Here is an 18158-nt window from a genome sequence, read left to right on the forward strand (position 1 = left end):
TAAAGTACAAAAACTATGATGGTATGGTCTGGATATCACAGAAAAGTGTTTTAGTGGGGGATAAGGGAGGTTTGTGGGCAGTGGAAAGAAAAAGAGACACCCTCTTCCCCTTCCAGAATGAAAAACTGGGATACTTTACACTAAGGGGTTGGGTGGGAAAAAAATACATGTATCCCTCTATCACTCCCTACCATCTTCCCTACTGTGTTCCCCACCCACCCACATGCCTCACCAATTCATCCACATCTTCATTCACCAACCACTCTGTTTCCCTGCACTCAGTCTTAACAGCCTCGACTGCTCCCTTCCCAGTTCAAAACCTACCCAAACCTCCTCAGCTCTCTCCAACCCCCGCCAGCTCAGAACCTCTCCACTCATACACCCCTCTTCCTTCCAGGCTAAGAAACCTGCCTTGTCGGATCAACCTCTTCACAGCTCAGAACCACTCCCTCAGAGCCAAACTCTCTCCCACCCAACACCCCCCCAGGCCTAGAACATCACACTCCTCTCTATGCACATACAAACACACACAACTGTCCAGGCTCAGAACTCTTCCCTCTTGTACCTGACACCCACCACTACCACCAGGATCAGACACCTCCCCTACTTCCCGTTAGATCTGTAGAAGCAGGAACAGAGGCAGTGAGGAAGGACTGTGACAGCAGGGAGTGATATGCTCTCAATTAACCTCATATAAACCAGCATTCCCTTCTCCTCCCCCTCCATGTGCTGAATGGACTACAATGGCCGGCAACTACAAGAAACACGTGCACCCAGCCCAATATTTTGCCTCTGTAGGTAGCCTTACTGGAGCCTCTATATGTATTCCCAGCTCTGTGCCTTCTCCCTTTGCCCTCAAGTACTCCCCTAATGGTAGCCAGGTGTACTGCAACCTGCAGGGGCTTAAAGAACCACCACCCCCACCAGGAGTCCCTACGCAGTACGTCAGCCACACTACACAGTTATAGCATTAGTGGTGGAGCTTTGGCCCAATAGCCCCTAACAACCAGTTGCTCCTGGACCTCCCCAGACCAGGGTAGATAGGCAGCGCAGTAGTTAGGTAGCACACCAAATGGTCCAGTACAAGTTGATACGTCAGCTCTGCGAAGCACCCCTTCTCAGATAGAGAATCCTTTGGAGCCAGTTCCAGTGTGTATTAGTGAACAAAATGTTCTGTGTCTTGTTCTCTGGAGACTGGATGCTCAACAGTTAAAGTTCTGCAAACACACAGGGAACAACATCCCATCTCATAAAACACATTTAGCTCCAGGTGAGAAAAACTGGCACCCACCACTCACTGCAGACAGTGCAATTTGGAGGTGGTGTTTCCCTCTAATTAGTTGGTATTTGCCATAACAGCTATTATGTTTCTGGTTATAAAGTCCTGAGGACAATGGTTCTTTATTTCCTACCAAAAATAGTGAGTTACTATTTATTCCCAGATACACCTCTGCTCTCCCTAATTCACTTTGAAAGAAGGTATAACTGAGTGCAGTGATGGGAAACGTTGGATTATTTGGTCATAAATTAAGACAGCCAAAACCTTCAATTATTTTTTACTATATATCCTGCATTCAGATGTTTACCTATTTCTCTAAAAGTGCCCAGATAAATATTTCCTCTCAGAACATGAACAGAAGCTCAAAGCTGTTTGAAACCAGACACTAATGGGCGGATGTGTGCCTCAAATTACACTCACTATGCCAGACTCTGAGTTCAGTAAAAATGGTGTAAAGAGAGAGTGATTCCAGTTGGCCAGATTTATGCCTGGGGTAACTCCGTTGCAGAGTTATTCTGGATTTGAACTGGTATAACTGACATCAGAATCTAGACCACTTGTATGCTAGCCCTGCTGCATTTGGAATCCTGATACTAGAGCTCTGATGCGAGGATCCCAATACGCCAGACTGCAAATCCTGGTATTATTGCACTAGTGTGTAAGTGTAACTGAACTCAGAGGCCGGGAATGTAAATCTTGCTACTAGTGTGCTGGTATGTAACCTTGAGGGCCAGATGTTGATCTCAGGTACACCAGTGTAAATCTGTAGTGACTGCTAAATTTGAAGCACCTCCAAATTTATACTGGTATAAATGAAAACAGACTCTGATCCTGAATATGGAAACTAATATGTAGAACCTATTGCACTGTGAATGTGAAGTCTGATATTCATATCTTTGAGTGTGAATCCTAATGCACTCTGAATGTGTATCCTGATTAAGGCTGCCCTCTTTCCCTGGAGCAACAATGGTGGTCCTGGGCTGCACACTGCTGCCCTCCTCCCCCTCCCCCAAGCACCAGTGGTGGTCCCGGGCCACGCACCGCCGCCCCCATCCATCTTGGAGCATCAGCGGTGGTCTCAGGCCACACGCTGATACCCCCTACCCCAGGACAGCCATGCCCCCTGCCCCCAGAGCTCCCTCCCCAGACTACCAAAGATTTAGTCAGGGGTATATAGTACATTATCTGAAGTTTCACTAGCCTATGGAGCTGCATTCCCTAACCAGACTACTTTACATCTTGGAACATAAGAACAGCCATACTGGGTCAGACCAAAGGTCCATCTAGCCAGTATCCTGTCTTCCAACAGTGGCCAATGTCAGGTGCCCCAGAGAGAATGAGGGAAGGTGTCTGTTTCACTAGAGGGTGGAGGGAGAAGGATGTCATGCCCTGGGCTCTGGAGAGGGGATGCATACATGCTTGGCTTCTTACAGGAAGTTTAAACCCCCAGGGGGAGGCGTCTCCGGAAGGGAGTAGGGGGCTCTGGGTGTGTCCCCCGGGGAGCAAGGGGGTCCGGGATTGGGGACTGAATGTGACCAGAAGATCTCGCTCTGTAAAGGCTGTGAGGGCTGGGGAATCCCAGGCTGGGGATGTAGTGAATCCTGGGCTGTAGGCTAGCGAAGGGATCCCCTGGGGCGAGGCAGGGGGTCCCCGGGGATCTCAGGCTCTGTGTAGCTGCGCACCGTGCGAGGCGGGGCGGGCCCGGGGGCTGGCGCAGGGCGTGGGGGAGGCGGGGCGGAGGCTGCCGGAGCCCCCGGGATCTGCTTGCTGAGCTCCGGCCCCTGCACTCGGCACCGCAGCTGCCACAAACTGCGGCTGGAAGTTAAGTCCGGTCCCAGCCGCTGCGGGGAGAAGAGCCCGGGGCAGCCCCAGCGCGAGAGAGCGGGTACCGGGGAGCAGCCCCGGTCCAGCGGCGCAGCTGAGCGAGGAGCCGGGCGGCCCGGGCACTGGGGGCGCTAAAGTCTGCTGGGACAGGGGGGCTCGGATGAGCCTCGGATTTAAAGGCTAAAGGACAGCGAGAGCCGGTGGGCCCCGGGGGCAGGTGCGTCTCCTCCTTGTCTCCTGACATTGCAGTGGCCTCCCCCGCGCCCCCAGCCGGGCTCCCTCTGCCCGGGAACAGGACTCACCTGCTGCCTGCGGAGCCAGCCTGACAGGGAGCCACCAGATGCAGGTAGGAGGCGGCTGGGCTGGGCTGAGCAGGGGCGGGCGAGGGTTGGGATGGGGCTTGCCAATGCTCCTGTTATGCTGGCCGGAGGGCGTCACGGACATGGGCAGACCCGGGGGCTCTGGGCTGAGCCATCCCCGCTTTCCTGGTGCCGTAATCCCCCTTCGCCCCGGGGAGGGGCTGGCTGGCTGGCTGGCTGTCAGCCCGCGTCCGGGGGCTCTGGCTGGCCTCTTCCCCGGCCCAGCCTCTTGGTGCCGAGCCCCAGGCACTGGGGCGGGCTGTAAATCCGAGGAGCAGTCCCAGGGCCGGGTGCCGCTGAGGGGGTGGGAGCGGGAACTCCGCCCGGCCGGCTGCCGGGCTGGGGGCACGGGGCAGGAGCGGGATCAGCAGAGGGGCAGGGGCAGGCAGCTGTTTCTGGCCCCAAATCAGGTTGGATGGGGTTGCGGGGAAGCGGTTTCTCTCCCGGAGGCGGCACCGGTGGAGCCTTGCGCCGTTCCCCTCCTGGAACAAAGCTGGAGCTGCTGCTCGTGTGGGGGCAGGAAACCTCCCCCCGGCCCTGCCTGTTCCCTTAGCTTTGTTGTGTCCTCTCCAGCTCGCCGCCTACCCCGGCAGCAGGCAGGTGAGGGGAGGGCTTCCCAGGCCCCCCGCTGCTGGCGGGAGCTGCCCCTCGGGTTTGCTGCTGGGGAGTTTGATTTGTGGTCCGGGGTCTCTCGCTGAGGAGCGCGCTGCTCAGCCCTGGCCCCGCGTCCCCAGCCTAGTTCGCCGTGGCCCAGACGCGCTGGGTGGGCGCGAAACTCTCTCCTCAACTTTCTGTCACGTTGTGCTTTCTGAACTGGAGTCTGAACGTCGTGTTGGGAGCTGCGGGGTAACGAGAGCCGGCCGCAGCCCGGGGGGGGGGGGGGGCGCCTGTCTCCCCGACTGGGTCTCTCGACTTGCGATTGCTCAGGGCATCTTCGAAAACTGGACACCAGGAGCAGGAAGGTGTCTGGTATTTCTGGGAGGCCTGAAGCTCCAGTGCGTGGTGTTGCTGTACATTTAAATCTTGGGGGAAAGGTACCAAACTGATAGTCCTGGAGACAGGTCCTTTCTCCACAGCTGGGCGCTAGCAGTACTGCCTTTCTCCCACCTTGTCTGTCTTGTCCTGGTGAGAGAATTCAGTTTCTGCGATTAATTCAATCATCGGCCTCTCTGCTGGGACAGAAGCAACGTACATAGTGTTTTTTATGCTCAGTACGTTTGTCTACCGGCACCTGGACTAAGGCTGCGGACTGATTTTACTAGGTTATAGCTTTCAGTTACTACAAACCAGAGATGGATTTTAATCGGTGACCCATAGGTGGAAAGGCTGTACATGCCATTACTTATCCTGCTGAGCAATCCCACCCTCCTGTACATGTCTGTTAGGCAGACTAGGTCTGCCTTGTGCCTGTGTCATGGCTTATGGATGCAAGCATATAAACCCATAGGTTGTGTTTTTGGGGGGCTTTTTGTGTTTTTTGGGGGGGTTGCCTTCCTCCGCAGCATGGGACACAGGTCACTTGCGGGTTTGAACTAGAGTAAATGGTGGATTCTCTATAACTTAATGTCTTTAAATCAGGATCTGAGAACTTCAGTAATTCAACCAGAGGTTATGCGCCTGTTGCAGGAGCTGGTGGGTGAGGTTCTGTTGCCTTCAATGTGCAGGATGTCTGACTAGATGGTCACGATGGTCCTTTCTGACCTTAAAGTCTATGAGTCTACATGGGAACACGCACAAACCTGTGAACGAGAGCAAATTGACACCTGTGCACCCCCTCACTGTCCTCATAGAATCATAGGACTGGAAGGGACCTCGAGAGGTCATCTAGTACGGTCCCCTGCACTCATGACAGGACTAAGTATTATTTAGACCATCCCTGACAGATGTTTGTCTAACTTGTTCTTAAAAATCTCCAATGATGGAGATTTCACAACTTCCCTGGGCAATTTATTCCGGTGCTTAATCACCCCGACAATTAGGAAGTTTTTTCTAATGTTCAGCCTAAAACTCCCTTGCTGCAATTTAAGCCCATTGCTTCTTGTCCTATCCTCAGAGGTTAAAAAGAACAATTTTTCTCCCTCCTCCTTGTAAAAAAACTTTTATATACTTGAAAACTGTTATCATGTCCCCTCTGTCTTCTCTTTTCCAGACTAAACAAACGCAATTTTTTTCAGTCTTCCCTCATAGGTCATGTTTTCTAGACCTTTAATCATTTTTGTTGCTCTTCCCTGGACTTTCTCCAATTTGTCCACATCTTTCCTGAAATGTGGCGCCCAGAACTGGACCCAATACTCCAGTTAAGCAGAAGAATTACTTCTCGTGTCTTCCTTTCAACACTCCTGCTAATACATCCCAGAATGATGTACATGCATGCATATACCCTTTTTGTATATACATTAGAATACGAACATACATATGCCTGTTCTTGCACACACATCAACATGATGACATCATCATGCATCAGCGTTCTCTTTCTCTCCTGCACCAGCTTTACAAGTGCACCAACACACGTTTTCTACAAGCACCATTGTACTGACAGCTTATGTGCCTGCGTGCACCAACATAGTCCCATCTCTTTCATGTATGCCAACACACATGCTCCCCAAAATATGGCCATTAGAACTCTCAATCTCTCATGCATAAATATGTGCAACAGCTTTCATGTGCTTGTGTACCAACACCCATCATCATTCTTATCCTGGCATTGCACAAGTACACCGATTCTCTTGTGTAATGTCACATTCATATTTGCACAAAATCTCTTACTCCAAACTTGATTGAATGTGTACACAACACATTTGTTCCCCCACCTCTGCATAGAATTTGTGGGTGTGCACACACATACTTTCACACATGTACACCTCACTCCTTTCTCACATGCACACTAGCACTGGCATACACACGTGTGTGTAGGGTGACCAGATGTCCCGATTTTATAGGGACAGTCCCGATATTCAGGGCTTTTACTTATATAGGTGCCTATTACCCCCCACCCCCTGTATTGATTTTTCACATTTGCTATCTGGTCACCCTACGTGTGTGCCCACACACTCCTCTTCTCTCCCAGGCGTGCAAGTGTGGATGCTCACACCTGCACCAACGCACACATTCTCATGTGAGCCAATTCTTTCTGTGTCACACACAACAACACTGCATGTACCAGTGTTCATGCTCCCACCTGCTCCAATTCTTTCCCTCTTGCTCACTCAAAGAACTCTTATATATGCCCATCAACATGTTCCTTGCACATGCCAACACACTTAGATTATACTGGTAAGCATATCTCCCCCCATCCAATATATACATGGGCACATATGTTTTCTAACATATGCACTTGTGCACACATATACACATATATTTTTTGTGCCAGGACATACTCTTTCACACACATTGATTTCTCTCTCCCTCCAGTTTCATATGAGCCTTGGTGCATAAATGATCGCAGGCATGCACATATGCAGGGACACACAAGCTCTCTTTCCCTTTGCACGTCTGCATAAGCATCCCCTTACCCTACCCAGTATGCCTGGGTGCATGGACACTGGCAACACCCTGTTCTTCACTTTGCATTTATAGACTTTCTCACCCATGTGCACAAACACTCTTGCTCTTACACTCTCTCCCTCATGCATGCACTTATTTATGCGCAGTGGCCATGCACTGGCCATCTGAAATGGCTGTCATATTGTCATAGCACTTTTTGCTTGCTGGCACATGTCCATCCTCTATCACATACACAGGTTTTATTTTAAAAGGGGAGTGAAACAAAGTGCATGTCCATTAGAAGAAAGAAAATAAAGACACAGGCCTGACTAAGTTTACAAAGTTCTGGAGGGTTTAATAAAGTAGAAGGGGATAGAAGGGAAAGAGAGAGGTTCTTTTTTACTCTACTGTCCTAGTCATCAACTTATATGAAGTAAGGTGGCAATTCTTTATATACAAAGCATTGTCAATATATGGAATAAATTACCAAGTGTGTCAGAAACTAGTGTATGTTACAGTTTATTTTTCTTCTTTTAAAGAAATTAGACAAGTATACGCAAGGAAAACCATTGTGAGATCCAACTGCCAATTCAGAGTATGAGGCAGAATTGGATAGGCAAGCTGGCCTCTCTCCATCTGTGGATTTCCTGTGCTCCCAGGCTCCATCTCTCACGTGTGTTTTTATGCCCAGGAGTGTCAGCGAGGGATTCCTTCCTGTTGGAAAGTAGTTTCCTCCTTGCTCACTTTGTAGTTGTAATATTAGCAGCCTCTTCTCTTTAAACACACCCTGAATTCACCTTCTTTCTAAGATAAATATCATATGTGGTACTTAAAACTACAGTGTCTTCACATGTTATTAATCCCCACCTCAGAGTACTGAAGTTGAAAGGATTTTACAGTCTAGTTCACTTCATTATTGCCAACTTCAAACATTTGAAAAATCTTAAATCAAGCCCCCCCAAATGTGTGATTGGCTTAAAAATCATGTGCTTCTTTTAAATTGGGGTTCTTTTTATTTCCCGTGTGGGTTTTTGTTTTTTTTAATTTTTTTTTTTTTCTGAAACTGCAAGGTCTAAAAACTTACCTTTTTACATGAAAGCTGAGATTCTCATGTAATCACTTGTCTACAGGAGCTGAGGCTCTTAGTAAAATGCCAAATATTGTGAGACTTGCAGTACATTCACAAGAGTTGGCAATTCTGTTACTCTTCCCCTTCAATGCTCTTTGCATTTCATTCTGGATCAAAAGGCTGGTAAGTTTCACATTCTGTAGAGTGCTTCTGCACTACTATGATGCTGTTGGATTTGGATTTCCAGAAATGCAGGGGAGCAAATAATCAGAAATAGCCTGTTTATTGAAATCAGTATAAACATATTTCTATTAATTAGGTTTTTTTCCTATTTTTGTAAAGCAAAACTTAAGTATAAGTTGACTGACAGTGTCACTTAAACCATTTCAGAATAACTTGGGAACACACAACAAGCACTTCAGTAATCATTTTAAAATCAGGATTCAAATAGCCAAAACTTTCAAGGCAGCACAATTTGTACTAACTGCAGCTCATACTGTATTTTTATAGAGAAAGGGACATAAACTTGTTGATAAAAGGGATGCAGACTTCGCTGAAAAATTGGAGAAGGTGCAGAAAAGAGACACAAAAATGGTTTGTGGGCTGGAAAAAATACTTTACAGTGAGAGACTTAAGGAGTTCAGTCTGTTTAGCTTATCAAACAGAAGCTTAAGGGATGACTTGACTATGATGTATATGTACCTTCATGGGGGGAAACTGCAGGACTATATTGCTCTTTAATTTACCAGAGAAAGGCATAAGAAGAAACTATGGCTGGAAATTAAAGCCAGACATTCAAATTAGATTTAAGGCACAAATTTTTAACGGTGAGGATGATTAACCATTGGAGCAAACTATCAAGGGGGAAGTGGTGGATTTTCCATTTCTTAAAATCTTCAGGTCAAGATTGGATGCCTTTCTAGAAGATGTGCTTTAGCCAAACACAAGTTATTGGTCTCTACAGGAGTAACTGGATGAAATTCTATGGCTTGTATTCTACAGGAAGTTAGACTAGATGATCTGATGGCCCCTTCTGGCATCCCAGTCTAGAAAACTTATGTGAACTTTTCTGTTTATAATGAGGTGGAGTGATGGGGCAGCCGGAAGCAGATTGTCATTATTTAGCACAGCAGTTTCACATTTCACAGAGTAGCTATATAAATCTTATATTTATAAAATACCTTCCATCCCAAAGTGCTTTCCAAGCTGAAACTAATACATGCTACAAGCTATATATACATAGGGCTCACTTAATTTACCCTTGGTAGTGCAGCCACCTCTACAGTAAAGCATGGCAGCTTTTTTAACAGTCTAAACAACATTTAAACAACATTGACTATTTAAGGACAGGAATTGAAAAATACCCTATCTGGTTGCAGCTACAGGGGAATTTAGATGAGGAGAATCTAATTATTTAGTTGGAATTTGGTTGGAACAAGAAGAATTTAAACCCTTACAAAAAGTATCACAAGTAGCCTCGCCTCTAGTTTTACATCTTACCTGAAAGATGGCATCCACAGTAATGCAGGGCCTTAACCCCATGTTGTGGTATCGGATCTGAATTAAGCATCAGAAGGGAAAGCGTTGCCTACTGAATTGTCAGCATCACCTCCTGCATCTCCTAGTATGGTTTTCTTTAGAGGTCTTTCATCTGAGTACAGTCCTACTTTGCCATAGGCACCTTGCTCTTAGCATTGCAGCTATTTTCAGACTGCAATTTCACACGGACACACCCCTGAAAAGCCTTTCCATTTAATATGAAAACCACGTGGAGGGGCTGGGAAAGCTGAGAATAATGGGGAAGAAGTGCTTAGATTGTTAGTCTGTCCCATAACTTTATATTCAGTGATGCTCTAGGCTGCAGATTCTTACCCTTCAATGGTTTTGCTGTGGGTGCTCCTCTTGGTACCCAGCAAAAGCAGATCGCTAGGTCTGTGTGAATCCCATCTCTTCTACTGTGTATGTTTACCTGTCTAAATATAACTCCTCAGCCAGTCTCATGCATCCCAGACTGACCTGTTCTCTTGTGGCTGAGCTGTGGGTCTGGCTCTTGCTGCAGCATTTCCTGGCTGCTTTGGGCTCATGGTTTGCAGCTCAGTCCCTCTCTCAAACAGATATATGTTAGACACTCATTCTCTCTAGGACTTTGGGAAGCCAATTCTCCCTGTTCCTAGGTTTTATTTTTAAACCTGCCTGTACAATGAGAAACCTAACAGCTCTCAGGAGTGGAGGGTCCCTATTCCTCCCCCTCCCCCGATTGCTCACTCCCTCTCTGAGTATATACAATACAGTGGGCTTCAGGAAACCTCCTGTCTGCCAGTTACAATCCACACAGTTTATGCTGCAACTCTGATCATTCCCAGAGATCAGGCATGCTGAGGCAATCCTTAAAGGGACAGTGTCTCTCTTTCAGCCTCCGTCAGAATCTCAGAGATGGGGTTGGCAGATATTTCCCACAGTATGCCTTTTCTATTTCTATTTTGTTTAGAATTTGATTCCTTTGAGTTTGCTGTAGTTTTTAATTTACTTAGGAAAACCTTTATATACACATCAGCCTTTGAAGAGCAGAGGAGAGAGGAGTGAAGTGGAGAAGGGAAGGACATAATTCTCTGCTGGGTTGAATTAATTTGTTTTAAAATCCTATTCCAGAGACTAGCCTTTACAGTCCAACCCTGCAGCCCTTGCATATCTAAAGAAAGACTGAAAGATGAAATCATTAGTGCCTTGCACAACCATGCAAGAGACTCTTGATTGATTTAGTCTACCACATGAAAGAAATGGTTTGATTCCTGGCATGGTAGACTAGAACTCCTTGAACTAACCCAATGGCCTTGTGGTTAGTGCTGTTGTATTTGGAGTAGAGGTAATTAAGGCCAACGTTTCCAAAAAGGACTGTTGATTTTGGGTGGTTCTAATTTTGAGTTGTCTGACTTGAGCCACTTTAAAAGGGCCTGATTTTCAGAGGTGAGGGGTTAGCACTTTCTGAAAATCAGACCCCTGTAAGTCGTCTGAAATTGGTTCCCCAAAATTATTAGTCTCTTTTGAAAATTTTAGCTTAAGAGTCTAAAGCAGTGGTTTTCAACTTGTGGTCTGCAGACCCCTGGGGGTCTGCAGACTATGTCCATGAAAGGTTGTCATTACCATAGAACACTGGTTTTCAACCTGTGGTCCACGGACCTCCATTCAAAATTTTTTAGGGGTCTGCAAATGAAAAAAGATTGAAAACTATTGGTCTAAAGGAGAATTAGAAAAACTGAGTGAGATTAATTCAACCACACACAAGCAAGAATGCTGACGTGATCTCTAATGAGGAGAGACTAGTTCAGACCAAAACTCACAGAACTCTTGACTACATGACTCTCCGGCAAGGATATTCAATTAGAACAAACTGTCCTAGGCAGATCAGTAATCTGTGTCCAGACACTGTTGCATACAACTTTTAAAGGTGACCTGAAAAAGAAATAAAATGTGTTTCTCTCTGATGTAGAAAAAAGGGCTGCTTGCTTTTTACCTTAAATCTAGACGTGTCAAGACTTCCTTGGTTTTGTTGGAGGATTTTTTGGGAGTCTAAGATGTTTATTGCAAGTTGTTATAGCTTAACGGGAAGGGCTTAGAGATTGAATATTTAATAAAGTAATTGTTTTCCCAAGTGTTCTTTAGTTGTTGGGGTTATGTAGGCATTAACAAAAACAAACAGAAACCAGTGTTTTTAAACAGTCTGACTAAAATTCTCTTTCCTTGTCAATTGTTCAACTTTTAGTATTCATTTCTAATGTGTTATGTCATAGTTTCACTAGTTCTTAACCATAGCATCTCCAAGATAGACAAGATCTGACTTTTTAAAGAAAAAAACAAGAGGATTCTCTTATTTGGTCACAAAAGCTTTCAGACCTTCTTCATACATCATACAATAGTGAAAAAGGACACAAACCCAAATTTGTCTCACTTGGAAGTTCACTTTTAAAAGTGGTTTAATTATTTCATGGGTGTTATGTATACTACACATCTAATTTTCTGAAATCTTGTTTTATACTCAACATAGAAAGTGGATACAATGAACAAATAAAATAAAATTACACAGTATTTTTCTTTTACAAATTTAGCCAATCTGGGGGCTTTCCTAGGACACTATCTAGCTGACCTACCCATTCATTTTAATTTTGCAGAATCTGGGCTTGGTACAATGTCATGGTTTTATTCAGTAACTATGCTGACATTTTCATTTTTGTGTCTTTTTTGGAAAGATTTGGAATGTCCCAGCTAGATACTATCACTTCAGACTCACACAGCCTTGGGTTCTAAGAACTTAAGTAAAGTTTTATGGTCAGCTATCAAGATTTAGTACATTCTACCATACATGTGTTTGTGGAATTTCATTATTCTATACACTGTACCTTAAGGTGTATTATTTGAGCATAAATACTAGTTCTTGTCAGGGCGTAGGATGTGTATACAATAAACTTCTCCCTGCCATTGTGTAATCTGAGTGAGATCACAGTTCCTACTCCAACCAGGAGGTCTCACAAACCCAGGAGCAGCGCCAGGGTTTTTGGAGCCCTAGGCGGGGGTCCTTCCGCGCTCCCGGTCATCGGGGCACTTCGGCAGCGGGTCCCAGAGCGAGTGAAGGACCCGCCGCAAAATTGCCACCGAAGACCCAGAGTGCGGAAGGACCCCCTGCTGCCGAATTGCCGCCAAGGGCGGAAAAATGCCGCCCCTCCAAATCCTGGCACCCTAGGCAACTGCCTAGGTCACCTAAATGGAAGCGCCGGCCCTGCACAAACCAGCACTACAGGAAAAAAATGGAGTCAGAAGGTTCTTACACCTGTGCCGATGCTGCTTGGTCACCTGTGTCACATTCTTTTTGCCATTTCTATTAACATTCCCCATTTTTACCTTTTAACAATTCGGTTAGATGTTTTAACAGTTTAGAGCAGTATAAAGTAGGGTTACCATATGTCCTCTTTTTCCCGGACATGTCTGGCTTTTCGGCAGTCAAACCCCCGTCCGGGGGGAATTGCCAAAAAGCTGAACATGTCCAAGAAAATGGCAGCTCTGCTCCTCCCCGACTCTTCGGCTCTGTTTAAGAGCCGGCCTGCCCGAGCGCTACCGGCTTCGGGCAGCCCCGTGCCTCCAGACGCAAACAAAATCAATTTTGGCCACCCACCCCCCGTTTTTTTCTTACCCCACCCCCCNCCCAGCCCTGCCTCCTCTCCCCAGGCTCTCAAGCCTAGGAGGGAGGGGGAGAAGCGGCGCACGCACCGTGGCCACTCGGAGTCTCCCCCTCCCTCCCAGGCTCTCAAGCCTGGGAGGGAGGGGGAGCAGCGGCGCGCGAATCAGCTGTTTCGCGCACCGCAGCCGCTCGGGATCTCCCCCTCCCTTTCAGGTATGAGAGCCTGGGAGGGAGGGCGAGCAGCGGCGCGCGGCTGCTTGGGATCTCCCCCTCCCTCCCAGGCTCTCAAGCCTGGGAGGGAGGGGGAGCAGCGGCGTGCGAATCACCTGTTTTGCATGCCATGGCAGCAGCGGAGGTGAGCTAGGGCGGTCGGGGCACATTTTTAGGGGCAGCAGGGGCGGCATTCTGGCGCCGGCCATGCCGCCCCTAAAAATGTGCCGCCCCAAGCACCAGCTTGCTTTGCTGGTGCCTAGAGCCGGCCCTGGCTCCAGCCCCCTAATCATTTTTGTTGCCCTCTGTTGGACTCTTTCCAATTTTTCCACATCCTTCTTGTAGTGTGGGGCCCAAAACTGGACACAGTACTCCAGATGAGGCCTCACCAATGTTGAATAGAGGGGAATGATCACGTCCCTCGATCTGCTGGCAATGCCCCTACTTATACAGCCCAAAATGCCGTTAGCCTTCTTGGCAACAAGGGCACACTGTTGATTTATATCCAGCTTCTCGTCCACCATAACCCCTAGGTCCTTCTCTGCAGAACTGCTTCCTAGCCATTCGGTCCCTAGTCTGTAACAGTGAATAGGATTCTTCCATCCTAAGTGCAGGACTCTGCACTTGTCCTTGTTGAACCTCATCAGGTTTCTTTTGGCCCAATCCTCTAATTTGTCTAGGTCCCTCTGTATCCTATCCCTACCCTCCAGCGTATCTACCACTCCTCCCAGTTTAGTGTCATCTGCAAACTTGCTGAGAGTGCAGTCCACGCCATCCTCCAGATCACTAATGAAGATATTGAACAAAACCAGCCCCAGGACCGACCCTTGGGGCACTCTGCTTGATACCGGCTGCCAACTAGACATGGAGCCATTGATCACTACCCGTTGAACCTGATGATCTAGCCAGCTTTCTATCCACCTTATAGTCCATTCATCCAGCCCATACTTTTTTAACTTGCCTGCAAGAATACTGTGGAAGACCGTATCAAAAGCTTTGCTAAAATCAAGGAATAACACATCTACTGCTTTCCCCTTATCCACAGACCCAGTTTTGTCCTCATAGAAGGCAATTAGGTTAGTCAGGCATGACTTGCCCTTGGTGAATCCATGCTGACTGTTCCTGATCACTTTCCTCTCCTCTAAGTGCTTCAGAATTGATTCCTTGAGGACCTGCTCCATGATTTTTCCAGGGACTGAGGTGAGGCTGACTGGCCTGTAGTTCCCCAGATCCTCCTCCTTCCCTTTTTTAAAGATGGGCACTACATTAGCCTTTTTCCAGTCATCCGGGACCTCCCCCGATCGCCATGAGTTTTCAAAGATAATGGCCAATGGCTCTGCAATCACATCCGCCAACTCCTTTAGCACCCTCAGATGCCGCGCATCCGGCACCATGGACTTGTGCTCGTCCAGTTTTTCTAAATAGTCCCGAACTACTTCTTTCTCCACAGAGGGCTGGTCACCTCCTCCCCATACTGTGCTGCCCAGTGCAGCAGTCTGGGAGCTGACCTTGTTTGTGAAAACAGAAGCAAAAAAAGCATTGAGTACATTAGCTTTTTCCACATCCTCTGTCACTAGGTTGCCTCCCTCATTCAGTATTCCTTCAGTATCAATTCTGTGTCCTAAGAAAACTGCACTGTCCTGAAAAAAAAAAGTCACTTGCTTGTCTTTACTCAGCTTCATAGTATTTTTGCACTACTGCTTCCAAATTATGTAAATACATGTCTGTGTTTCTTCATAACTAGAGTAGCATTCAGAGAGCATACTAACTACTTGCACTTTCTGGTCCATAATAAAAGCTCTGGTACATTAACTAGGCCCGAAGGGAACCTGTTAGACTAAGGCCTTGCCTTGACCAGAAAAATGTGGATGAAGTTTAGGTCAGGCCTAGACAACACAAATTATCTAAACCCCACCTAAACTCAACCACTTGTCCTAGTATGGATGCAGGGTAATACCTTCAGATCAGTTTTAGCAGGTTGAGTTAAGGCCTAGACTTGAGCTAAAGATGTTAGCCACTTCTAGTGTAGATTCAGGGTAACATCTTTAGCTCAAGTCTAGGCCTTAACTCAACCTGCTAAAACTGATCTGAAGGTGTTACCCTGCATCTACACTAGGACATGTGGTTTAGTTTAGGTGAGGTTTACAGAGATTTAGGGTTGCCAACCCTCCTGGTTTTGCCGGGAGTCTCCTGGAATCAGGCTCTATCTCCCGGAGGCCACTGATGCCAAACTGGGAGATTTTAGGCCACTAAAAGTCCAGCGGCGCAGGGGAGCTATGGCAGGCTCCCTCCCTGCCCTGACCCCCCGGCACTCCTGGACGTGGCCAGCACATCACCATGGCCCCTGAGAGGAGAGGGAGTCTCTGTGCGCTGCCCGTGCCCCAAGCGCCAACTCCGCAGCTCCCATTGGCCGGGAACTGCAGCCAATGGGAGTTGCGGTAGTGGTGCCTGCAGGTGCAGGCAGCGCGGGGAGCCCCCTGTCCCCCCCCCAGGGGGCCACAGGGACGTGCTGGCCACTTCCAGGAGCGGCGCGCAGAGGGGGTGATGCATGGAGCCCCCTGGCCCCACTTACCTTGGGCAGCTCCCGATCAGCAGCGCAGCAGGGCTAAGGCAGGCTCTGCCCCTGCAGCTCCCATTGGCCACAGTTCCCTGCCAATGGGAGCTGTGGAGTCAGTGCTCAGGGTGCTGGCAGTGCGTGGAGACCCCTGCCCCCTCAGGGGCCGCAGGGACCTGCTGACTGCTTCCGGCACAGTGCCTGGGCAGGCAGGGAGCCTGCCTTAGCCCCGCTGCGTCGCCAACTGGGAGCTGCCCAAGGTAAGCCCCATCCGGCCAGAGCCCCACTCCTCACCCCCTCCCGTACCCCCAACCCTGCCCCAGCCCTAAGCCCCCTCCTGCATTCAAACTCCCTCCCAGAGCTTGCACCCCCCATCTCCTGCCCCATCCCTGACCCCCCTCCCGGAGCCTGCATGCCACATCCCCTCCCGCACCCTAACCCCAGCCCTGAACCCCCTTCCAACACCCAAACTCCCTCCCAGAGCATGCATCCCAATCCCCTGCCCCAGCCCGGAGTCCCTTCCCACACTACAAACCTCTTGGCCCCAGCCCAGAGAAAGTGAGTGAGCGTGGGGGAGAGTGAGCAACGGAGGGAAGGGGGATGGAGTGAGCAGGGTGGGGCCTCGAAGAAGGGGCAGGGCTCGGGGAAGAGAGTGGGGCAAGGGTGTTTGGGTTTGTGTGATTAGACAGTTGGGAACCCTACAGAGATTCCATTTTCTGACCAGCTCTATGAAAGTGTATTCTCACTGGTTCTTCTGGCTGACTGTTCCAATGTTTTGTGCGTGATGACTTGTAATTCATTGCAAATTGAATTCTTGGTTGTGTGCACATGGTTGGTTTGGAGAGGCTGAGAGAAGTTAATTTTTCTTACTCTGTGTTGTGCTTTCAAATGAATATCCAGAATTTTTACCTAAAATAAATTTTCCTTCTAAACTATGTTTTCTACTGCATATACAAATCAGATCTCTGCTGTTCTTCCAATGTAGTTAGACATCTCATGTGGAAACTGGGTGTTTTAAACCTATGATTTGAGACAATCTTTTGCTTGACTGTTGTCCAAACCAGGCTCTCTTGAAAACTACCATACATCTTCTAGCTAAGAAGTCTCTCACTCTCACACACACAAAACAAAACAAAAAACACACCTTTGGTCCCACTACTGCCAGGAACTTTTTCTCCCAGGCCCTGTACCAATTGTTTCTAAAAACTCTTTCAGGTTCTCCCCAGAATTGCTAACACTCTGTTCTGAAGCTGCATCAAAGCACAATCCAAACCAACCTCTGAAACAAGCCCTTTCTTTCTTTGTTTTGCATTGCTTTGTTCTCGCTCCTCTTCTAAAATGCAATTGGTCCCACTTTTTATCACCAACCTATTGTGTTTGGAGTAAAGACAATTGAAAATTCAGAGGCCAGATTCACAAACAGTTGTGTGATATCTATTCATCTACACCAAAAGGAGACATATTCTTGAAGGAGGAAAGACCAGTTCTCACAGAAACTTCCCCTGTGTATTTCTCTGGCAAGATTATTACAAACATTACATCATTGGATCAGACCAGTAAAGCTAGGTAATCAGTAAAGCTAGGTGAATATCTCAAACATTTCCACTAATACTTTCTAGAATTAAAAAAATTGAATTCAGGTTGATTGTTTTTGTACAATTTTGTATGTGATTTCCATTAATGTTTTAGCAAATGAGTTTACTGGTAGGAATGTTCATAGAAAAAATATGTTATAAGCAAATAGACAGTGTTGATGGAATTTGTATTTTGAAGTTATAAATGCAAATATTTGCATCAGAAACCTGATTCCAAGAGTTGCATTGCTCCATTTGAGGAACAGAAACCATACCTGTCAACTGTGTGTTCAATCAAAGCTAATCAAGCAGCTGAATTTCACTTATCATGTACTGGCAACGAAATGTTCACAAACAATCTATATACCAGGAATTATTTGTAGGAATTATCTGCCAAGTAATTTTGGATGATAAAATTTGAGAAAATTATAAATTACTGTTGAAAAATCCGAGAAGAGGAAAAAGAGTCAAACGTCATTAAATTATATATTGCAAATTATTCACTCAGCTCTACTGATCAGTGATCTTAAGGCAGGGCACTGTTACAAAGGCTACATCTTCACTACAGGGGGGGGGTCGATTTAAGATACGCAAACTCAGCTACGCAAATAGTGTAGCTGAATTCGACGTATTGCA

At 47.3% G+C, this 18158-nt stretch overlaps 1 protein-coding gene across 2 annotated transcripts in view; it reads left to right on the plus strand.

Moving 5' to 3' along the window:
- Window positions 1-3029: 3029 nt before the first annotated feature.
- WNT5B (Wnt family member 5B) overlaps window positions 3030-18158 on the plus strand; it is a 98196-nt gene continuing 83067 nt past the window's right edge. Inside the window, exon 1 of one of the 2 annotated variants that reach the window (XM_034780877.1) lies at window positions 3030-3449. In XM_034780877.1, the coding sequence (XP_034636768.1) occupies window positions 3444-3449 (6 nt within the window). In that variant the 5' untranslated portion in view covers window positions 3030-3443. The remainder of the gene's footprint in view (window positions 3450-18158) is intronic. The other variant, XM_034780886.1, reaches the window with a different exon arrangement.

This window comes from Trachemys scripta, chromosome 1 (assembly GCF_013100865.1).
Source record: "Trachemys scripta elegans isolate TJP31775 chromosome 1, CAS_Tse_1.0, whole genome shotgun sequence".
Lineage (NCBI taxonomy): Eukaryota > Metazoa > Chordata > Testudines > Emydidae > Trachemys > Trachemys scripta.